The sequence below is a fragment of the Hyla sarda genome, chromosome 4 (genome assembly GCF_029499605.1).
Source record: "Hyla sarda isolate aHylSar1 chromosome 4, aHylSar1.hap1, whole genome shotgun sequence".
Taxonomy (NCBI): Eukaryota; Metazoa; Chordata; class Amphibia; order Anura; family Hylidae; genus Hyla; species Hyla sarda.
Window position 1 is genome coordinate 115948398 of NC_079192.1, and position 25141 is coordinate 115973538.

At 43.1% G+C, this 25141-nt stretch overlaps 1 protein-coding gene across 9 annotated transcripts in view; it reads right to left on the reverse strand.

Moving 5' to 3' along the window:
- The window catches only part of NTRK3 (neurotrophic receptor tyrosine kinase 3), a 688036-nt gene that overhangs the window by 472330 nt on the left and 190565 nt on the right, over positions 1 to 25141 (reverse strand). For 8 of the 9 annotated variants that reach the window (XM_056571897.1, XM_056571895.1, XM_056571892.1 and 5 more), the window contains one exon: positions 19700 to 19774. In XM_056571897.1, coding sequence (XP_056427872.1) covers positions 19700 to 19774 — 75 coding nt within the window. Of the gene's footprint in view, positions 1 to 19699; positions 19775 to 19883; positions 19945 to 25141 lie in introns of those variants that run through there. The other variant, XM_056571898.1, reaches the window with a different exon arrangement.

The following is a 25141-nucleotide window of genomic DNA, read 5'->3' on the forward strand; positions in this document are numbered from 1 at the left end:
AAAGAACTTCACAAATTTCTCTGTAGTATATTTGTAGTATACAGCAGCTGATAAGTACTGGAAGGGTTAAGATTTTTAAATAGAAGTGATTTACAAATCTGTTTAACTTTCTTGCACCAGTTGATTTGAAAAAAAAAAATCCAGATTGTGGACACAGGAAATACTCTTTTTTGTTTTTTCTTCCATCGCCTCTAAGAGCCATAAGCAGGGCACAAGTCCTTCAGGAATGCATGAGAACAACATGAACACCGTTCCCATTAGTAGTGCTGAACACGAATATTCGTAATGCAAATTTTTATTGCTCCGGTCCGCCGCTTCGACAGGTAGCGCTCACCTCCCCGTTCTCCTGGTCAGGACGTGCCCGCATGCGAATCGCAACCCGCCTCTCACCTGCCTCTGCTCTGTCCTCTCGTTCCCGTCACGCGTGCCCCAGCCTTCTTTTGACTACGTACCTTTTCCGCCTGCCTTGACTATGCCTTTTGCCTTGTCCTTCTGTACCTCGCCTGCCCAGCTACCATTGTGGTCGAGTTGTATCAGGGGTAACGACCTGGGTGTTGCCTGCCTCAGCAAGCCCATTCTGCCTTGCGGCGGGCTCTGGTGAAGACCAGCGGCACCTTAGACTGCGCTCAACGATACGGCCCGTGTCATCAGCCACGCAGGTCAGTGGATCCACATCCAGCATCGTTACAGTAAGATCCGGCCATGGATCCAGCTGGGGTACCTCTGCCTGAGAATCCAGATCTCACCACTATAATGGCTCTCCAGTCGCAGCAGTATGCTCAGCATGTGCAACAGTTAAACCAGTTTTCCGCCATGATGCAGCAATTACTTGCTGCCCAGCAACAACTGCAGCAGCCACAGCCTCCTCCTGCAGTAATGCCTCCTGTTCCAGCTGTCACCACGGGATCCAAGCTCAGTTTGTCTCTTCCTGAGAAGTATGAAGGAGATCCCAAGTCCTGCCGTGGATTTGTCACATAGTGCTCCATGCACATAGAGCTTATGGTGGAACAGTTTCCTACAGAACAAGCGAAGGTGGCCTTTGTCGTCAGTTTGTTAACTGGAAGGGCTCTGGCCTGGGCAACTCCATTATGGGATCGCAGTGACCCACTCACAGCCAGTCTTCAGGCTTTCTTGATGGAATTCCGAAGTGCTTTTAAAGAACCTGCACAAGCTTCTTCGGCTGAAACGGCTTTGCTGAGCCTTTCTCAGGGTAACTCCTCTGTGGGCGAATATGCTATCCCATTTCGTACCCTGGCTTCAGAGTTATCCTGGAAAAAATGAAGCTCTTTGCGTCACTTTTAAAAGAGGACTTTCTAGCCAAATTAAGGATGTCCTTGCTGCCCAGGAATTGCCATCTACTTTAAATGACCTCATACAGCTGGCCTCTCGGATTGATATCCATTTCTCTGAACGACGTGAGGAACAACATCAAGAAAGGGAGTCTGCATGACCTCAGAGCTTTCTTTGCCTGGCACCAGTCTTCCAGCAACCACCACAACTTTCTATGTTGCCTAACGCAGTGGAGACTGTAACGCCGAGCGCTCCGGGTCCCTGCTCCTTCCCGAAGCGCTCGCGGCGTTTCTCTCCCTGCAGCGCCCCGGTCAGACCCGCTGACCGGGAGCGCTGCACTGACATTGCCGGCGGGGATGCAATTCGCATAGCGGGACGCGCCCGCTCGCGAATCGCATCCCAAGTCACTCACCTGTCCCGGTCCCTGGCTGTCATTCTCTGGCGCGCGCGGCTCCACTCTCTAGGGCGCGCGCGCCAGCTCTCTGGCGCTCTCTTCTCCCACCCTTGACTGGACCACCGGGGAGATCAAGAATTGGGGTCCTGCTTGCCGCAAGAAATGCCTCACGTCTGCTCCCAGCCCCGTCTGTCGAGTCTCAGTGTCTCCTCCTGTGCCTGGTCTCCCCAAGGCCTATCAGGACTGTGCCGTGCCTCCTCATAGCCCCCGTCCTGGTGACACTCTGCCCCGTGCCAAGCCTCACCCTCTGCCCCCCCTCCCCATTCCCACTCCTTCTGAACTGTCTGCCGTTCATGAGCATACCCAGGACTTCACTGTCCCCCAGAAGGAGACACTACAATCGCTCCCAATGTCCTCGTCCCATGTGGAGCGACATCCCGGCAAAAAGAGGGGGAGACCTAAGGGGGGGGGGTACTGTTACGCCAAGCGCTCTGGGTCCCTGCTCCTCCCCGAAGCGCTCGCGGCGTTTCTCTCCCTGCAGCGACCCGGTCAGACCCGCTGACCGGGAGCACTGCACTGACATTGCCGGCGGGGATGCGATTCGCATAGCGGGATGCGCCCGCTCGCGAATCGCATCCCAAGTCACTCACCTGTCCCGGTTCCCGGCTGTCATGCTCTGGCGCGCGCGGCTCCGCTCTCTAGGGCGCACGCGCGCCAGCTCTCTGAGATTTAAAGGGCCAGTGCACCAATGATTGGTGCCTGGCCCAATCAGCCTAATTAGTTTCCACCTGCTCCCTGGCTATATTACCTCACTTCCCCTGCACTTCCTTGCCAGATCTTGTGGCCTTAGTGCCTAGAGAAAGCTACTACTGTGTTTACCATTACTGTGTTCCTGACCTCCTGCTATTACCATTGACTACGAACCTTGCCGCCTGCCCCGACCTTCTGCTACGTCTGACCTTGCTCTTGTCTACTCCCTTGTACCGCGCTTATCTCAGCAGTCAGAGAGGTTGAGCCGTTGCCAGTGGATACGACCTGGTTGCTACCGCCGCTGCAAGACCATCCCGCTTTGCGGCGGGCTCTGGTGAAAACCAGTAGCAAATTAGAACCGGTCCACCGACACGGTCCACGCCAATCCCTCTCTGGCACAGAGGATCCACCTCCAGCCTGCCGAATCGTGACAGAGACTATGCAGGTGAATCTGTCATGCCTGACTCTGCAGAAAAGAACTCGCCGAAAAGCTGAGAATGTCTCTACTGCGCCAGTGCAAATCATTTCCTCAAAGATTGTCCTGTACGTCCACAGTCACAGGGAAAAGCTCGCACCTAGGGCATGTGGGTGAGGCTTCCCTAGGTATGATTACTTCCTCTCCACGCTTGAATTTGATGGCCCAGCTTTCTCTACCCTCCAAAGAGATAATTTACGTTCTTGGCTCTCTGGACTCAGGTTCCGTGGGAAATTTTAATGATGCCTCCATTGTACATAGGTATCATCTGCCGGTGTCTTGCCTGTTTAAGCCTTTGTACATCTCTTCGGTCAAAAGAGAAAATCTGGACTGTACTGTGCTATTCAGCACAGAACCATTGTCTATGTAGGTTGGAGTATTGCATAACTAGAACTTGTCCTTTTATGTACTTCCTTATTGTACCTCCACTCTTCTGCTTGGCCTACCTTGGTTGCAACTCCATGCCCCGCAGCTTGATTGGAAAACTGGAGAAGTTCTCAGTTGGGGACCTTTTTGCTACAACTGTATTCATACACTTACGTCTAAGTTGGTGTCTCCTTCTACTTCTCTGCCTGGTTTGTCATCGTATCTTCAGGACTTTGCTGACATCTTCAGCGAGAAACAAGCTGAAGTTTTACCACCTCATCGTCCATGTGATTGTCCTGTAGACTTATTGCCCGGGACTACTCCTCCTCGGGGCAGAATTTACCCTTTGTCTATTCCCAAAAATCAGGCCATGTCAAAATACATTCAAGAAAACCTTCTAAAAGTCTTTATCAGGAAGTCTTCTTCCACAGCTGGAACCGGATTCGTCTTTGTGGAAAAAAAAGAAGGATCTTTGCGACCTTGCATTGATTATCGTGGCCTGAATAAAATTACCATCAAGAACCACTATCGTGGAGCGAGGATCTTCTCGAAACTTGACCTTCGTGGGGCCTATAACTTGATTCGTATAAGAGAAGGTGACAAATGGAAGACTGCGTTTAATTCTCGTGATGAACATTTTGAGTACCTTGTGATGCCATTCGGACTCTGTAATGCTCCTGCTCGCTTCCAGGAGTTTGTCAATGATATCTTTCATGACCTCCTATACTCCTGTGTGATAGTCTGTTTGGATGACATTTTCATCTACTCGCCCAACATACAGATTCATCGTTCCCACAACCGCCAGGTCCTACAACATCTCAGAAACAATCATCTCTATGCTAAACTGGAGAAGTGTATTTTCGAAAAAAACAGTCTTCCTTTTCTGGGTCATATCATTACCAGTCAAGGTCTTCCTTCAAATGGACCCTAACAAATTGTCTTCTGTACTGGATTTGCCACGACCATCTGGCTTAAGAGATATTCAGTGCTTTCTCGGTTATGCCAATTACTCTTGGCAATTTATTCCTCATTACTCCACCTTGGTAGTGCCCATTGTCTCTCTCACCAAGAAGAATTCTAATCCTAAGGTTTGAAGGCTGAAGAGGCTTTCAAACTGTTAAAATCCGCCTTCGCTTCAGCTCCAGTTTTGTCTAGACCCGATCCAGGCAAACCATTTCTTTTGGAGGTGGATGCTTCTTCAGTCGGAGTTGGTGCTGTCTTGATGTAAAAGTCATCCAGAGGAAGAATCATAACCTGCGGCTTTTTCTCTAAGACCTTCTCTCCCACGGAGAAAAACTATACCATTTGAGACTGCAAATTCCTGGCAATAAAGCTGGCTTTGGAAGAATGGCGTAATCTCTTGGAGGGCTCTGTACATCCGCTTACTATATATTCTGACCACAAGAACTTGCTCTATTTCCAGACTGCCCATCGACTCAATCTTCGGCAGGCCCGCTGGTCTCTGTTCTTCTCCAGATTTGATTTCTTCATTCACTTCTGTCCGGCAAAGAAGATTTTATGAGCAGACGCTCTTTCCATGTCTTCTGTAGATTTTTTTCAGCTACAGACCCATATTAGGGCTTGTTTTTTTGCGCCACCAATTGCTCTTTGCAATGGCACCTTTCATTTAACATTAAATCTACAGCGCAACCAAATTTTTTTTATTTATGGTAGAAAATTCATGAGAAACCCACACTTTTGCAACTTTAGGGTTCTTTTTAACCCAGTGCCCTTTATAGCAAAAATAACTATTTATTCTGTGGGTCAATGTGACTAAAATGATACCCATGTTTACATGCTTTTTTTTTTATCATCGCACTGCTTTAAAAAAAAATAAAAAATAAAAAAAATAAGTATGTTTAAAGGGATACTCCCATGGAAAACTTTTTTCTTTAAATCAACTGGTGCAAGAAAGTTAAACAGATTTGTAAATTTACTTAAGTAAATTTGTAAAGTACCTAATAGCTGCTGAATACTACAGAGGAATGATTTTCTTTTTGGAACATAGAGCTCTCTGCTGACATCATGACCACAGCGCTCTTTGCTGACATCTCTGTCCATTTTTACGCAGTGCAGTTTTCAGTAAAATTATTAATATTTATTCTGTAGATCCATACAGTTGCAAGGTTACCCAATTTATTTTGATTTTATTTTACTACAAAAAAAATTATAACTACATGCACAGAAATTTACATGTTTAAAAATGTCCTCTTCTGACCCCTATAATTTACGGTGATGCATGAGGGCTCATTGTTTGCACCGTAATCTTAAGTAATTATTGGTACCATTTTTGTTTTGCTCACACTTTGTGATCACTTTTTATACACTTTTTAATGGTATAAAAAGTGAACAAATACATGCTATTTTGGACTTTGGAATTTATTTACGTGTATGCCATTGACCATGCGATTTAAAGGAGATATCCAGTGCCAAAAAACATATCCCCTAACCTAAGGATAGGGAATAAGTTTCAGATCGTGAGGGTTACGACTGCTGGGGCCCCCGCGATCACCTGTACGGGGCCCGGCAGCCCGCAGGAAGGGGGCATGTTGACCACTGCAGAAGCGGCGGCTGACATGCCCCCTCAAAACAACTCTATGGCAGAGCCGGAGCACTGCCTTCGGCAATCTCCGGCTCTGCCATAGCGATGTATTGAGGGGACGTGTCAGTCTTCGATTCGTGCGGTGGTCAACATCTGCTATCTGGCCAGCGAGCTGGGGCCCCGTACAGGAGATTGCGGGGGGCTCCAGTGGTCGGACCCCCCCGCAATCTGAAACTTATCCCCTATCCTTATGTTTTTAAGCACTGGACTACCCCTTTAATTAACAATATATTTTTATAGTTTGGACATTTACGCATGTGGCGATTCCACATATGTATGTATTTATTTTTATTTACATAGTTTCTTTTTTAAATGGGAAATGGGTGATTCAAACTTTTAATAGGGAAGGGGTTAAATCACATTCATTAACTTTTTTATACTTTTTTTTTGCAATGTTATAACCCCCCCTATAACATGCAATACATTGATTGCTAGCACTGATCAATGCTATGCCATAGCATTGATCAGTGTTATCGGCGCTCCACTGCTCCTGCCTGGATCTAAGGCACGGAGCATTGAATTGGTGATCAGATGGCAGGAAGGAAGGTGAGAGACCTTCCTCCGTCCTTTCAGCTGATCAGGATGCCGCGGTTTCGCCGTGGCAGTCCCGATCAGCCCACTGAGCTAGCCGAGAGTTAAATTAACCTCTTGTAGATGCTGCAATCAACCTTGATAGTGGCATTTAAAGGGTTAAGGCTGAACTTCAGCCCGATCGGCGATGTCCGGCATTAGTCGTGGGTCCCGGTTGCTTGTAACCAGGACCCACCGGGTATGATGCACGCTCACCTGCTGAGCGCACGTCATACCTTGGAAGCCTGCAATGGATATACATTCACGTCCATTTGTGGCAGGTGTTAAAACCTTAATTTTTTTTTTACATTTTTATAGTTTCCACAGACTATTTTTTTCAATCTTTAGATTGCAGATACAGATCATTGCTATGCATAGGCATAGCACTGATCAGTGTTATCTGAAATTTTCTTATCTACCATGATGACAGCTGGAGGAAGGTGAGGGGACCTCTGTCCGCCATCTTAGCTGATCTGATTCCCTTCAGCCATGCAGTGGGTGATCAAATCAACCGCCGAAGCAACCAAAACCACCACAATTGCTGTAATTAGTATTGATCATGGCATCTGAGGGGTTAATGGTGGACATCGGCACGATCTCTGATGTTCACAATTCCCGGCGAGTCCCTGGCTGCTAATAGCAGCTTCTGCTCTCACTTAATAGCCACGGCGGAACTGGTGTGTTAAGTGCCAGGCGCCCAGGGCGCCCATGTATGCCCTGCGTCCTCTACAGGTTAAAAAAAAAAAATGAAAGAAGCAATCTACAAAACTGCACCACTTTTTTCCTTGCACTGTGTTTTTTTTCCCCCAGCATATAATCTGTAGAGTCTGTGTGGAAAAAACTGTGTGTGAACTTAGCCAAAGGGTGAATACAGATATCTATGTAAAATTCTAACCTCCAGGGCCTGTCATCAGATATCTCGTAGCCTCTGGTGATCTGATTCTGGTAATCTAATATATATATATATATATATATATATATATATATATATATATACACATATATATCACAGCTCAAAAAAATAAATAAAGGGAACACTAAGATAACACATCCTAGATCTGAATGAATGAAATAATCGTATGAAATACTTTTGTCTTTACATAGTTGAATGTGCTGACAACGAAATAAAAAAAAGACAAAAAAAAATTATCAATGGAAATCAAATTTATCAACCCATGGAGGTCTGAATAAGGAGTAACACACAAAATCAAAGTGAAAAACCACACTACAGGCTGATCCAACTTTGATGCAATGTCCTTAACTCAAGTGAAAAATGAGGTTCAGTGGTGTGTGGCTTCCACGTGCCCGTATGACCTCCCTACAATGCCTGCATGCTCCTGATGAGGTTGCACCAACTCCTGGACAGTCTGTGGTGCAACTGTGGTGTTGGTGGATGGCACGAGACATGATGTCCCAGATGTACTCAATCGGATTCAGGCCTGGGGAATGGGCGGGCCAGGCCATATCATCAATGCCTTCCTCTTGCAGGAACTGCTGGCACACTCCAGTCACACGAGGTCTAGCATTGTCTTGCATTAGGAGGAACCCAGGGCCAACTGCACCAGCATATGATCTTTGGTCTTCCAGCAGGACAATGACCCCATAAATACATCAAAAAGCACCCAGAAATGGATGGCAACAAACCACTTTAGAGTTCTGAAGTAGTCAGCAACGAGTCGAGATATAAATCCCATTGAACACCTGTGGAGAGATCTTAAAATGGGTGTTGGAAAAAGCACCCTTCCAATAAGAGACCTGGAGCAGTTTGTAAAGGAAGAGTGGCCCAACATTCCGACTGAGAGGTGTAAGAAGCTTATTGATGGTTATAGGAAGCGACTGATTTCAGTTAATTTTTCCAAAGCGTGTACAACCAAATATTAAGTTTAGGGTGCCAATAATTATGTCCAGCCCATTTTTGGAGTTTGGTGTGTCATTATGTCCAATTAGTTTTTTTTTTTTTTTTTTGCTCCCTTTTTTGATTTGATCCAATACACACAAAGGGAATAAACATGTGTATAGCAAAACATGTGTTACTGCAAGCATTTTATGTTACTGCAATCCTACTTGAATTCACATTGTGTTTTCTATCCCTTTCTTTTTTTGTTGTTTTTACTTGATCTGCACTCCACCCCTCCCCTCAGCCCAGCCCTATATAAATTAGCAGGAAGCTACACAGGGCCCCTTCCTTACTGGCAGTCTCCCAGTCTGACTGGGAGCATATGGTAAGTGAGCTTTTACACCTTGTTCACACTGGTGTGGTGCTGTGCGGCGTCCGTTGCTGCCGTGGCACCATGTCTATGGGGAGTCGCGGCCTAAGACTGGTCTGAGTGGCATTGGGGCTGCTCTGTCAGTCGGTTGTTCCCACTGTGGGCACTGGTGTTGCGGTGGTGGTGGTCGCCGCCCAGTGCTACGCCATTATATGCTAGGGACGTTAGGGACCCACTTTAAAAAGATGGCCTTGACGTGGCGAGTGGGCTTGTACCTTTTGATCAAAATGTACACTAACAACCTGTTAGTTTTTGAATTTATGCTGAGATGCAAGTAGATCAAAATACAAATTGTGAATGTGGGACTATCTCTGTTTTCTCTACTTGAATTCACATGATGTTTTGGGGTTGTTTTGCTGTCTCTGGCACTGGGTGCCCTGAATGTGTGCAAGGCATCATGAAATCTGAAGATTACCAATGGATTTTAGATTACATTGTACAGCCCAGTGTCAGACAGCTGGGTTTGCGTCCGAGATCTTGGGTCTTCCAGTAGGACAATGACCCCAAACAAAAAGCACTCAGAAATGTATGGCAACAAAGCACTGAAGAGTTTTGAAGTGGTCAGCAACAAGTCCAGATGTAAATCCCATTGTACACCTGTGGAGAGATCTTAAATTGCTGTTGGGAAAAGACGCCCTTCCAATAAGAGAGACCTGGAGAAGTTTGCAAAGGAAGAGTGGTCCAACATTCCAGCTGAGAGGTGTAAGAAGCTTATTGATGGTTATAGGAAGTGACTGATAGTTATTTTTTTCCAAAGGGTGTGCAACAAAATATTCAGTTAAGGGTGCCAATAATTTTGTCCAGCCCATTTTTGGAGTTTGTTGTGACATTATGTCTAATTTGCTTTTTTCCCTCCCTTTTTTGGTTTAGTTCCAATACACACAAAGGGAATAAATGTTTGTATAGCAAAACATGTGTTACTGCAATCCTTTTCTGTGAGAAATATTTCCTTTTCCTGAAAAATTTCAGGAGTGCCAACATTTACGGCCATGACTATATATATATATATATATATATATATATATATGTATGTATATATATATATATATATATATATATATATATAAATATATAGTAAATTTGAGTAGCCGTATTAGTCCAGTGATGCAGATGCAAATCATAAAATGTTGCAGTATCTTGTAATACCTTTTTATTGGACTAACAGCATTTTGTAGAGACAAGCTTTCGGGGTTCCTCCCTTTATCAATTTGCTTTGGACTTGATAAAGGGAGGAATCCCGAAAGCTTGTCTCTACAAAATGCTGTTGGTCCAATAAAAAAGGTATTACAAGATACTGCAACATTTTATGATTTGCATATATATATATATATATATATATATATATATATATTTATATATATATATTTGACCCTAAGCATACAGTTGTTATGAGACATACTATATTATGATGTGTTGTTAATATGTAAAAGCATGATAGCATGCACCCCTTGAGATGTAGGGTTTTTACTATTTAGTTGACTATCTCCACTTTTCTCTGAATAGTCAGATGAGTGGGAAGTATAATTTTAATAAGGATTGAGGGAGGAGCATATATGTGAATATGAGGCTTTGAGTATATGACTTAGGCTGGCACCCCCTGGCACTGCTTCCTTTGTGTAAGACTTCCTTCCTTCTGACTTCAGCATTGACACCAGGGACCTGAGGCTATACAAAGTTCATAGGAATACCTTGATTTTATTTTTAATGCTGATAACTGGTTCACGTTAAAGGAATCTCATAGTTCATAAAATATGGATTTTAATATATGTAAATCTGGTCATCCAGTTAAATGCATTTTTAGTAAAAAAGTGTGTTCATGCCCCAGAAATGCCGCCTGACCCTCTCCCTGCTGCCTAGACTAATTTACGTGCGTTCTGTTTGGCACATGTCATGGCCCAAGGCTTTGGCCAGAATCCGTAAGTGAGGGTTTTATGTGAGGGTCCCATAGTTTTGCAGGACAGGGAGCTCTGCAAACAACTTCATTAGCATTAGCAAATAAAGTCTTGTGTTAAAATCCTGCCAATTCCTGTTCTCTATCGTAAGAAAATGAAAAGGCCAATACAGCAAATAAACAGGGAAGTCTCTTATACAACATAGAAATTGTATCGAGAAGGCTGTTCTAAACTAAGAGTTGCATGCTGTTATATGGTAACTATATTATAATATACATTATGTCTCCTTACAACAATTGAACGGTTAGAATTAAAGCTGGCATCTCTGTCAAGAATTTTCATGAAGGCCACCCCATGTATACACACCTATTAGGGCAGTATTTTGGCACATTTGATGACATGGTCTATCCACAAACACATTTTTTAAAAAATCTGCTTTAGTGTGTCAATATAGACCTTTTTCTAAAGGGTATGCGTATAGAGAAGGTGTATGTATCAGTACAATGTATTCATCACCTCTTTAATACATTGTAAGGCTGGATTCATCAATATGGGCTGTATTTTTTATGTAATAATGTACTCAATAAAAAAGTGGTTGCAAGTGCAACATTGGAATTACCATATTTATCGGCGTATAACACGCATTTTTAAGGCTAAAAAATTTAGCTTAAAGTGTATCTGCGTGTTATACGCCGATAAGCCGCTGCAGTTCAATTATTTAAAGCGGGCGCATGAAATCAAGGAACTGCAGCGGCTTTTGCAGGTGCAGAGACCTGCCGCCGCTGCCGGCTTCTCAGCCCCTGCCTGTCCTGGGGTCTAGAGCCCTGCTGCCGCCGCTTCTCTCCCCCTTGCTGTCGGCGCTGCTGCCCCTTCTCTCCCCCTGGCCGTTAGCCAGGGGGAGAGAAGCGGCGCCGGCAATGGGGCAGCGGTGCCGATAGCCAGGGGGAGAGAAGGGGCAGTGGCACCCATTGCTGGCACCGCTGCCCCATTCAGGGCCGGCGTTAGGGTTGGGCATCCTAGGCAGTTGCCTAGGGCCCCCATCCAAAAGGGGGCCCCTGAAAAGCTTTAGGGCATTACTAACAGTACTGCATTTTGCGCAAAATCGCGGTAAAATTGCAGCGTTTTTGCAGCAATTTTACCGCAATTTTGCGCAAAATGCAGTATTCAGGGCTTAAGGCACTAACACTCCTCCCCCTGTCCTCAGCATTCTGGAGGAGCACTGCTTGCACTCAACTAATCAGAAGTCACCACGCTCAGGCAGCGCTCCACTAGTAAACCCCCCTCACATCCTCATCATATTTAATGGAGGAATGAACGCTGCTTGCGCTCCACTGCTCGGGGGCCCGGGCCAGCACTTTTTTTTTTCTACTATGTGCGGCCCTGCAGGGTTGAGGAGGCCAGGGGCTGCTGGGAGCTCCTACTGACGTGACCCTGGGGCAGAAGCAAGGCAGCCTCAGCCAACCCGATCTCCAGCAATCATCTCCTGGGGGTAAGGAGAGGCTTTGGGTTGGGGATGTGTATTGTATATGTATGTGTATGATCTTTCATGTGTACATGTATCATGTGTGCATGATAGATGTATGTGTATGTATGATGTGTGTATGCATGTTAGATGTCTATGTGTATATGTATGTATGATGTGTGTATGTATGAGGTTTGTTACAGTGTGTCATCCCATTAGTAAGGAGATTACATGAGGAGGAGGTTTGTTAGTGTGTCACCCTAGTAGTAAGGTATCACAGGAGAAGGAGGTTTGTTACAGTGTGTCACCCTAGTAGTAAGGTGATTACATGAGGAGGAGGTTTGTTACAGTGTGTCACCCCAGTAGTAAGGAGATTATATGAGGAGGGGGTTTGTTACAGTGTGTCACCCCAGTAGTAAGGTGATTACATGAGGAGGAGGTTTGTTACAGTGTGTCACCCCAGTAGTAAGGTGATTACATGAGGAGGAGGTTTGTTACAGTGTGTCACCCCAGTAGTAAGGTTGGAGTCAAGGGGCGGAAAACTTAGCTTTTGCCTATGGTGGCAAAAATGGGGGGAGGGGGGCAGGGGCAAAAAAATTGCTTGCCCAGAGTCTAATCAAAATTAAAGATGGCCCTTGCAATATTGGTAGTGTAAGTATCAGTGGCGGAGGGGAGGGGAGGGAGGATTAATTTCCCCCATCACTATTAAGGACATCCCTGTGTCCCGAAAGATCATTTCGGGACACAAGGTTGCCCGCATTAACTCTCTGCGGCACTGCATTAACTTTAAAAACACAGGGGCGCACGCCAGAGATAGCGCACGCTGGGATGTCACTGACATCCCGTGCGTGTGCCCATAGGAACGGAGGCGCAGAGCATCGAGCAGGAGGACGCCCGCTGGCCAGCATGGTAAGTTACCAGAGGCACGTCATCTTCAGTGCTCCGACCACTGCTCCTCAGGTCCCGGGACCTACTGCTATGGCCTATAAGCCAGGAGGAGCGGTGGTCGGAGCACTGAAGCAGGGCAATACATAGACATACAGCCTCCAGCCATACACTGTATATGGTTGTAGGCTGTATGTCTGTGGGGAACATACTGCCAACCTAATGTGGGGGAACTATACTACCAACCTAATGTGGGGGGACTATACTGTCAACCTAATGTGGGGGAACTATACTGCCAACCTAATGTTGGGGGAACTATACTGCAAACCTAATGTTGGGGAACTATACTGCCAACCTAATGTGGGGGAGCTATACTGCCAACCTAATGTGGGGGAACTATACTGCCAACCTAATGTGGGGGGAACTATACTGCCAGCCTAATGTGGGGGAATACACTGCCAACCTAATGTGGGGGAACTATACTGCCAACCTAATGTGGGGGAACTATACTGCCAACATAATGTGGGGGAACTATACTGCCAACCTAGTGTGTGGGGGGGGGGGGACTATACTGCCAACCTAATGTGGGGGAACATACTGCCAACCTAATGAAAGGGAACTATACTGCCAACTTAATGTGGGGGAAACTATACTGCCAACCTAATGCGGGGGGAACTATACTGCCAACCTAATGTGGGGGAACTATATTGCCAACCTAATGTGGGGGAACATACTGTCAACCTAATGTGGGGGAACTATACTGCCAAACTAATGTGGGGGGGAACTGTGCTGCCAACTTAATATGGAGGGGGGGGACTAAAAGTAAATTTTCAGCAGGCCAGGGGCGGGCGAGGCAGGGGAAGGGGGTGGCAACAGCTGGAGGCACAAAATGGGTCGGGACACTGGCGGATCCATAGATGTTTCTGGCACGGAAATTCCTTTTTCTGTGTCCGCACAGAATGCATGGCTGTCTATGAGACTCTGCATTCCTGTGCAGTCCTAGTGCCGGCATATTATGTCGGTGTCCTGCAGTTTGCGGAATATCTGCACGGAGATTCCCCATGTGGACATTCTGTCTGTGAACTTAGCCTTATAGTATATGTGGGCGCTATTACTGATAGGTAGCATTGAGATCACTGTTTATCTGTGTGCAGTGACTATTACTGTATAAAGAACAAGGTTACAATATAAGGTTAGGGCTACATGGCAAAAATGGGTCGCACGGTCAAAGATCGCCATGTTGTTCTCCTTGAATGGTGCTGAATCTCAGCTAATGTAAGTAAATGTGGTCACACATAGAGAAATCCAGCACAAATCAGTTCTTGCTCTTTAGGTGGTTTATTAAACCCATAAAACAGCATCATAAAATGTTTGGCTTTCTGTGACCCTGTGGTTTCCTGTGACCATCCATTTTATGATGCCGTTTTGTGCTGGATTTCTTGTCCTTACAAGTTGCTGTTGCTCCACAGCTGTCCATGCACTTCGTTCTTGCAAATGGGGGAGCTGAACTGATCTGCACTAAATGGTGTCACATTGTGACCCCCAAATTACCACAGCCACAAATTCATCCTGGATGGAATTATTAAGTTTCACATGTTGTAGTCAATAGTCATTCTCATTTACTCACATTAGCTGAGCAGCACAATTCAGGGGGCGCAACATAGTGATCTTTGGTCAGGCAATCTGGGTTCCCCAGATAGCTACACCTCTTGCCCTGCCGTTCCATCTGACCGCATGTGGCCTATGTAACCACGTTACCGAATAAACAGCACAGCACTGGATTGGTGAGTGAACCGCTTCTTCTTTTCGTTCTCTTTTGGATATACTATATACCTGTACTCGTACAGCGTGAGCACCACCACATATCCAGCGTGGGTGAATGGAGCGCTACATTACGGACGGCAGCACACAGAATTAGTCCCTAGCTCTTGTTTTAGAAGAAAATCTGATGATCAATTGTGGTACAGAAAGTAATCACGAACCTTTTTGGTAATTTTCAAATTGTTCTGACCAGTGATTTCAGAGAAAACCACGTATGCAGAATGTTGCGCAATTCAATATGGCTGCCAAATATGGTGGTCAATTGTGGTACAAAATGTGAGTAATCTACCATTGTGCAAAGAAATATAACTTTTAGATTAACAGTGTACATATTACACACATTTGACAAAACTGAATATCATTATTAATGCTATCTAAATCTAAATGTTATTGGTGAGCCGTGGCCATAATGATTATGCAAATGAACCAGCTTTAACAACCTTGGTACAAGAGGTAACCATGAATATGTCTGCCAAATTATAAATTACTCTAACAAACGGTTTCAGAGAAGAACATGCTTGTAGAATATTGCGCAATTCAACATGGCTGCTAAACCATGTGATCAATAGACTTGTAATAACAAGTCATAATTGTGATCACAATGTAACCATATATAAAAAAATTTAAATCAGTAACTTGAAGAAATTGAAGAAATGCAGAGGTTTCAAAAACGTGCCATACAAACCAATATGGCTACCTGACAATGTGACCTATGACCTTTATGTTATACCAGATTATACATAGTACTGGGCTCTACCATTAAAATTTCATGAGTTGTGAAGTAACATTGAAGTAATTACAGGCATATAAGATAAAGCCCCATAGAAATAATAGGAATAATTGATGATATTTACATTATTCAAAATGGCCGCCGAACCATATGGTTGAATAACGTCAAACATACATGTATGAGTCTCGGTCACAGTAGAACCATACAAGGATATTTGTACAACTGTTTCAGAAAGACGTGTCTTTGCATATAGCACATAATATTGTCACCTAAAACAAAATGGCTGCCTGCTCATGTGACCTATGACCTTTTTTTTACAAAAAATCGAAAGCACAATAGAGTATTTTTCCATTGTGCAAAGAAACATATGTTTTTCATTAACAGTGTACATATTACAATCATTCAAAAAAAAATTGTGCATTAATATTAATGCTATCTAAATCCTATTGGCAAGCGGCGTCCACATTGAATATGCAAATGAACCAGCTTTAACAAGCTTGGAACAGGAGGTGGCCATAAACATGTCTGCCAAAGTATAAGTTATCCTAACAAATGGTTTAAAAAAAGAGGTTTGTGGAATATTGTACAATCCAATATGGCGGCCACACCATGTGACCAACAGTCTTATAATGAACAAATCACCACATAATAGTGTCACCACATACAGTAAATAATATACCTGTAGCTTTAGCAGTTCCAAAGAAGAAGATTTTTGAATATTGTGCAAAATTGCCACAAAAACCAAGATGGCGGCCTTACCATGTGACCTATGACCTTTATATTACATAAGATTATGCACAGCTCATGGGTCAACCACTCTGCAAAGTCAGAGTTTTGGAGTTACAGTGCAGCTGATATAAGCAGTTGAAATTTGTGATGGAATAATAATAATAATCATAATAAAAATAATAATATGAGCAAAAACAATAGGTATCCAGTGCAACTTCATTGCTTGGCCACCTAATAAATAAATGAAGAACAAACACATGGATTACTAAACCTACAACAAATAGAACCCTTCACTCAGAGCCAATGGGGGAGATTCATTAAAACTTGTGCAGAGGAACAGTCGACCAGTTGCCCATAGCAACCAGATTCTTTCTTTCATTTTTTAAAAGGTCTCTGAGAAAAATAAAATAATCTGATTGGTTGCTATGGGTAACTGGTCAACTTTACCTCAGGACAGGTCTTGATGAATCTCAATAAAATGGAAAAAACGCAAAACAGCTCACCCCCCAGTCCCAATAGACATGAATGTCTGAGGCATAGTAGACATAGCAGCAAATGTAAAGTGTAGATCCAGCTCCCAACAGAAGGTGAGCTAAAATCTTCAAACTTTAATAATCCAAGTTAAAGGGGTACTCCGCTGCTCAGCGTTTGAAACAAACTGTTCCGAACGCTGGAGCCGGTGCCGGGAGCTTGTGACGCCATAGCCCCAACCCTCATGATGTCACAAACCCGCCCCCTCAATGCAAGTCTATGTGAGGGGGCGTGACAGCCGTCACGCCCCCTCCCATAGACTTGCATTGAGGGGGCGGACTATGATGTCACAAGCTCCCGGCGCCGGCTCCAGCATTTGGAACAGTTTGTTCCAAACGCTGAGCAGTGGAGTACCCCTTTAATCATGGCAATGATACAAGGCAAATGTAACATTTATATACTCTTAGATACAGAGAAGGAGAAATCAGAACTCACGTGTCAAACAAGGGGAGGAGACATCAGTCCACCGGACATGGAATGACATGTGCTAATTCAAAGCAAGGTGCATATGTGAAGAGGAACAAAGCATCAAATAGTCATGGCAACCCTATACACATACGGAGACTTGTTAAGAGTAATGGATACGTTACTAGTGGGGAACGCTATGTACACAGCCAATTCACAGGCAACAAATAGAAGGTGACTATAGCATCATGAGCAAGAGAACGTGATGTACATACAATAAGTCAGGGTGACTACCGCGACCATATGTCTTGTCTTCAATAAACGCAAGTTTTATATCTGAAACCCTGGTGCCGGACATTATCCTTTACCTGAATCTTACCAGTGAAGCCGGGGCGGTGCCGGCGGTGCACAGGTGTGCGCAGAAGGAGGGAGTGAGCTGCCTTCAATACTAATTGTACATACAATAAGGTATGATCCCAAAAACACATAGCATAAGATGAAAACATAATTGATACACTTATGGTACTATATGAAATACTGGTATGTTGATATATGAATATAATAGGGCACGCAAATGATAACACAAATTAGTAGAAGTACTTCAGGTCATTGCAGTAATTTAGACCCCGGGGTTCACGTGTATTCAGGTTTAGAATCCAAAAGGCTTCTCTACTAAATAAAGCATGAGACCAGTCACCACCTCGCTTAGAAGGGCTAACTTTCTCTATGCCCTGAATAATAATGCTGTCACATGACCCAGAGTGTACGTCAGTTATATGTTTAGATAAGCCCGACGATGAACGATCGGAAACATCCCTACCATCTCTGAGATGTCCCGCTTTTCTTGTCTTTGATTTGCGCGCAGTGCATCCTACATATTGAGTGTTGCACACTGTGCAAGTTCAAAGTATACCACATGAGACGTCTCACAGTTGATGGGGAAAGTACGACCTGTGACAGATAAAATAAAATTGGTAGAAGTCTTAATATATTTGCAAATATTGCAACGTGTTTTTTGCACATCTGTAACACTGGGAGATAGTAAATTACTCAGTGACTAAGCTCTTTTAGCCACACATCTGAACCCTGTTGAGGAATTTGAGCAAGTATGGGATCTTGATGCAAAATGAGAATGTTTTATGAGAATGTCACGTATCTGGCAGAAGTTGACACTGAATGATGTGGAGAACGTGGGAGGTTGAAAATCCTGTTTGTTTTTGTGTGTTTTTTCCAATTTTTGTTTTCAGAGCTGCTTCTTTTTTTTTGGAAGATGTTAAATAATATTCTCGAGTCTTAGAATCGGCTATAGCCTTCACACTGTTCAAAATGCCAGCTGCATAACCCCTGGATTTAAGACGTGTCATTGTCTCCCTGCTGGTGGTCGTGTATTCTATAGGGTCAGAACAAGCTCTCTTGGCCTTAATAAACTCCCAATGGGGAGGTTTTTGGTCATATGGACAGGGTGGCAGCTGGCGGCATGTAGGATATTGTTCCTGGCCGTGGGTTTACTATATTATTTAGTGTCAATGTTGCCAGTAGTGACATTGCCCATAAGCGATAGAAAAAAAAATCTATGCTATCAGATGATACAGGATATGTGAACTGTAAATTAAGGTCAACATAGTTCAGAAAAAATATGTTGCCTGTGAATTTGCTGTGTACATAGCGTTCCCCACTAGTGACGTATCCATTACTCTTAGCAAGTCTCTGTATGTGTATAGAGTTGCCATGACTAATTGACGCTTTGTTACGCTTCACATATGCACCTTGCTTTGAATTAGCATAACTCATTCCAGGTCCAGTGGACTGATGTCTCCTCCCCTTGTTTGACACGTGAGTTCTGATTTCTCCTTTTCTGTATCTAAGAGTATATAAATGTTACATTTGCCTTCTATCATTGATACGATTAAGGGCTATTCTTGAGCCCGAAACACGTCAGCGTTTATCACTCTACAGTGACATGTTGCTCTTACTCGGTTTTTAACCTGGATGATTAAAGTTTGGAGATTTTAACTCACCTTATGTTGGGGACTGAATCTACACCTTACATTTGCTTGATGAATCTCCCCAAATGTGTGCACTGACGGGCACTTTTCCATAGACTTTCATAGAGTCCCTAAGTTCATTCAAAATACAGCCAATATTTATTTTTATTTTACACCTATATTTTTCATGTAGTTTTACGATGTGTGAATCTGGTCTAAGTTGTTAGTATTGCTGGCTAACAACACTGGGGCCATGGGTTCAAATCTACACATAGCAATAGCAATGGCTAAAAAAAATAAAAAAATAAAAAATAATTAAAAATTGAACATATTGTTATCAATACACATGATCCAATGTTTACATACCAGGTTTTGGATACTTTGATGCACAGTGTTACAGTCTGATCCTATATAGACACTAATACTACTTATATTGTGAGGCTATAATGGTAATGGACAAAATAAAAAAGCACGGCCAGTGATCATAGTTATTCATCAGCTCTTATACTATTACATTCATTTAGATGGACAAGTGTAATACTCACAGGCTTTGGATTTCAGTGTAAAGTTCCATGTCCACTACATTCAAAAGCTGTAATGCCCTCCAGTTTTCTATGTGTCTGTAATGAAAAAAAAAAAAAAAAACATTGCGGTCATGCATCATCACCATAACGTGACTACAGTATGTTACAGTACAATATTATTTGATAGGGCAGTGGTAACACATACAACTGGGCGGCACCTTTACAATTTACAATCTGTTAGAAATAAGGATTATTGGGGGAGATTTATCAAAACCCGTGCAGAGGAAAACTTGCCCAGTTGCCCATAGCAACCAATCAGATCGCTTCTTTCATTTTTCACAGGCCTTCATAAAAATGAAAGAAGTGAGCTGATTGGTTGCTATGAGCAACTGGGCAAGTTTTCCTCTGCACAAGTTTTGATAAATCCCCCCCCCCCCCATTAATATTGTTCCTTATATAGTTAAAATATAATTATTTGCCAAAATCAAACACAAATGATTTAGTATATATATTTTGTTTGATAAAAATACAATTTTTGCTTTTTCACTCCCTACAGTAACCCAAGTAGACAGAGAAGCTTGTTAGATCCTCGATAGATCCCTCCCTGTTGGGTAGAGAGGGAGATCAACAGATTTCTTTCTATATCCAAAGAGTTAAAGGGGGTATCCAGGGAAAAAACTTTTTTTGTATATCAACTGGCTCCAGAAAGTTAAACAGATTTTTAAATTACTTCTATTAATTTTTTTTAATCCTTTCAGTACTTATGAGCTTCTGAAGTTAAGGTTGTTCTTTTCTAAGTGCTCTCTGATGACACGTGTCTCGGGAACCACCCAGTTTAGAAGCAAATCCCTATAGAAAACCTCTTCTAAACTGGGCGGTTCCCGAGACATGTGTCATCAAAGAGCACTTAGACAGAAAAGAACAACCTTAACTTCAGAAGCTCATAAGTACAATAAGGATTAAGATTTTTTAATAGAAGTAATTTACATATCTGTTTAACTTTCTGGAGCCAGTTGATATACATATTAAAAAATGTTTTTTCCTGGATAACCCCTTTAAAGGCATACTATGCCCCTAGACATTTTATCCCCTATCCAAAGGATCTCGGCTGCAGCACCCCAGACATCCAGTGCGCGGAGCGAGCGAGCTCCATGCCGGATGACTGGCGATGCAGGGCGGAGGCTTCTGACATCACACCACCTCAATGCAAGTCTATGGGAGGGGGCGTGACGGCCCATTATGGGGGCTTGGTCGTGATGTCACCAGCGGGGCGCGGACATGAAGTCACAAGCCTCTGGAGCTGCACCCGAAGCAGCAAGGAGATTGTGGTGGTCCCCTGGATAGAGGATAAGAGGTGGAGTACCCCTTTAAAGATCTATGATGAATCAATGCTGGCAGGGCAGGCAGAAATCACCTGGGAACTGCCCAAACTACTAAATGCTTTCAAGCTTTATTCTTGATAAGATCACCTTACACTGGTCGCTGCTGGGTGAATGTAGAACATATGTGTTGGCATGGCATTGTTGGGAATACAAAGTGATTCTGTAAGATCTACTTGCAATGAAACATAATGCAAGATACCTGATTATACTGTATTTTACGCACATAGAAACAGACACATTTCCAGGGTGTTTGTCCTTGTCTCATCACCCACCCATCTGCATGAACATCTTCCCATAACCAAACAATTCCTTATGTGCTGACATCCCAGTCTGCTGCCTAGCTGGAGGGTTAAGCTGTTCCTCGCACATGTTGATGAGCTTCTCGCGAACAAGCTCTGATGTTTTTAACATCTAGTCATTTTTTTTTCATGCTACCACCCACGCAATAACTGCCTCTCTTATGTAAATATAGGCATTATAAAGCATATGAGTATTTCAGATTGGTTACACTTATACTGCACATCTTTGTGACTAGTCTAGGCTACGAGATGTAGACCTCATGGTGTTTAGTAATTAGATTTGCCTTGTTCAAGAACATTTACCCTACAGCTGAAAAATGACCTGTTAATACATAGTAGTCTTTTCATTTTCTTTCTCTATGAAGTTGCTTAAATTTCTGTTTAGGATTTTTTTTTTTTTTTTTTTGCATACGTGTCTTTTTAAAAAGCTGGTTAACATGGCCAACTGTATAGTATCTAGCGCAGCATATCGCTGTGGTGAATACTGTCCCTGCTGTCAGTGGGACTGAGCTGTTCCCCCAGCTATACAGCGGTGGTAAAAACTCATGTGAGCAGGAGGTATACATTGTATGTCTCCTGCCCAGTAACAATATATAGTGAACCAACAATTTGTATACATTGCTGGTTTACTGTAACCCATGCAGGGCTGAGCACTGTGCCCCAGCCCAGAAAGAAAAGAGCTAATCAGCGCTGTTCAGTAGTGCCAGTTAACTTGTTGGGGGTATAAAGTATATAGAGCCATTTATATATGTCCATATATACTGTATACTGTCACCAGATGTTCACTTACCACCCTGGCTCCTGCTTCGGCCTGGTAAGGTCTAGCCTGACCTCTAGTAATGATGTAATTAAAGGTGGGGCTACAGCCAGGAGCCAAGGTGGTAAGTATGGCTCTGTTCACATTGTAGGTTTTGTATAGTGTGAATAGACCCTTTCTGGCAGTGTCTTCCCAAACAATGAGCTCTAGCTGTTGATAAACTACAACCCCCATTGTTCCCAGACAGTCTTTGTCTGGGAATGATGGGGGTTGTAGTTTAGCAACAGGTTAGGTTTACACATTTGTGACATATATTTAAAAGATTTTTGTCATTTTGAAACTTATGGCATATTCACAGTATAGGGCTCACCTCTGGGCTTTTGCTGCTGGTTGGTAGGCCTGCTTTTTACACAATGCATAACTTCCATATAGGTTACTGGGAGTTGTATATACCAAAATTAGCTATGCTGTTTCTGTAACCACTGAGCTACAAAATTAGTGTAGAACATGGTGTGATGCCAGTTAAATAACTCCCATTAACCTCTATAGAAGATGGTGTGAACCTAGTCTGATAGTGGTCAAATTTATTGCATTACTATATATATGAGAAAAAGCTGTATAGATTTTTTACAGCTTCACAGAAAAAAAGCAACTTAAAGGGGTACTCCGGTGCTCCAGCTTTCTGAGCATTTTGTTCAGAACACTCGGAGCCAGAGGCTGTGATCGTGATGTCATGGCCACGCCCCCTCATGGCGTCACACCTCACCCCCTCCATTCATGTCTATGGGATGTCATGCCTTGACATCACGACCACTGCGGCAGTAACCCGGTGTTTGTTTAAAACACCGGGTGCGGCAGGAGATCCCCAGCAGTGGGACCCCCGCGATCAGACATGTTATCCCCTATCCTTTAAGGTCTTTGCAACATTGAGTTCAAGAAATTCTCTAAAGGCAGAGTACTGCTCCAGTAAGATTGGATAGAAACTAGAACAGAAAAGATTCAAAAAGAATATGCAATATATGAAATGGTATATTCTTACACTGATCCTGGCCTTTCTGTTGCAGGATGCTGGTTTACATACAGCTGACATTGTCCATTATAGGTGATGTTTAAAATAAAAAGAGGGTCACTGCCCATGACCTAGATTTCTATATTCCATGTCCTCAGTTTTACTCATTTGCATGTGCAACAGTAGCCATTCTAGGCTGAAATTATGATGTCCGGCGCATACATTAATTATAGAATATGACAGAAAATCTCTCAAAGGATGTGATAAATGACTGTGTGCTGTAAATCTATAAATCTGCTGAAAGACAAAATGACAAAATAGCTACACTGAAACCCACATCTCATATTGCAAACAGACCATCTTCTGATGTGTTAAATATTGCAGTGCATGCCTTTCGCTGAGTGACGGGGAAAATGAATGAGCTTTTTCCCTATACACAGCCCGTACAAGCCATGTTCCCCCAATGACTATACATTAACTCTGTCATCTCCTTATGAGTAAAGCCACAATCATTTATTGTCAATATAGGCAAATCATGTAATTACCAGTAGAGATAGGCAATAGGCACAGGTAAAGGCTTAGAAGAGTTACTATAGAATGGATAAAAGGATTCTATCATTGACCATAGATACATAGGATGATTGACAGCTTGTATTAGAGCTTTGATTGTACTCAAAAACTTTAATCCTCTGTTTAGTATAATGTTTATAACACTTTCTGTGTTTATGTGCCTGTGTATTGTTACTGTAGAACTCTTTTGTTACGTATTAAAATGCCAAGAAGAAAAAAATCATAGCACATCCTATTGGAGGCTGAGTGTAATCTGAATGCATTGTATCTTCATATTGTGACGCCACCTTGAGGCACTACCCAGAGGCACACAGGGCCACACGGACACATAGGCCACATGTTCGTGTAAAAACTCCATGTAAATGGCTCTGATATATACAGGGGGTCTTGTATATACATTCACTCACTGCAAACAGCTCATTTTCTGCACAAGCCCCGTTCCTATAAGAGCTGCAACACAAGACGTCAATGTAGGGGTTTAGACTTCATTGTTATTTTATTGATTGTTTTTCTAATGTTTATTCGCAATAAATTCACAGCCTTCAATGTATCCAACATCAAGAACATAAAATACAATCCAATGACTTAGCTAGGAAAATCAGGGCATCATTAATTCTTTTATATAGTAAACAAGAGAGTCTTTATCCACAGATAGTGCTACATTATTTCAGAAGGTAAAATCATTAGAATAGCTATGTATAGCTTCCTGCTAGAGCTGACATTATTCTTCAGAGACTGTTCATTGATGCCGGGGTCATAATTGCTCTTGCACTGGCCTTAAGAGTTTTGGGATTTTGCCAATTTTACAAAATAGATAGTTTTCCCTTACTTTAAGTGGAGAGACAGTAAGAGATAAAAGATTCTTAATATTAGTTATTTATAGGGACCCTGGATTCAAGATAAAGCAAGATAAAGCTTGTATAAAGAGCTACTGTATAATACTTTCATTATTTCTGAAAGTTCTCAAAACTGGATTCAACATCTTGGAGACTTTACTAAAACCAAATAATTTGTGGGGGGAAAAAAAACATTGCTACTTTCTTCCAAAAACAGCACCACACCTTTCCTCAGATAGTGTGTGGTATTGCAGCTTAGCATCATTCCCTTCAACAGATCTGAGCTGCAATTCCACACACAACCTGAGGATAAAAGTGGTGCTGTTTTTGGAAGAAAGCAGCTATGTTTTTTTTTAAATCCAAAATAAGCCCTTTTAAGTAAAAGTAAGCCAAGGAGATGTAAATTAGATCTTCCTGATGCTTATGTCCTAAGTAGATTTAAGTGCCTTCTTTTTACAATATGACAACTCATTAAAGCGCAAGTTGAGAGATGTCTGATCGCAGGGCTTCCACCACTGGGAACCCCCATGATCTTGGCGCAGTGGTCATTATGTCACATCACGCACCCCTCGGGACATCACACCACACCCCTCCATTCATGTCTATGGGA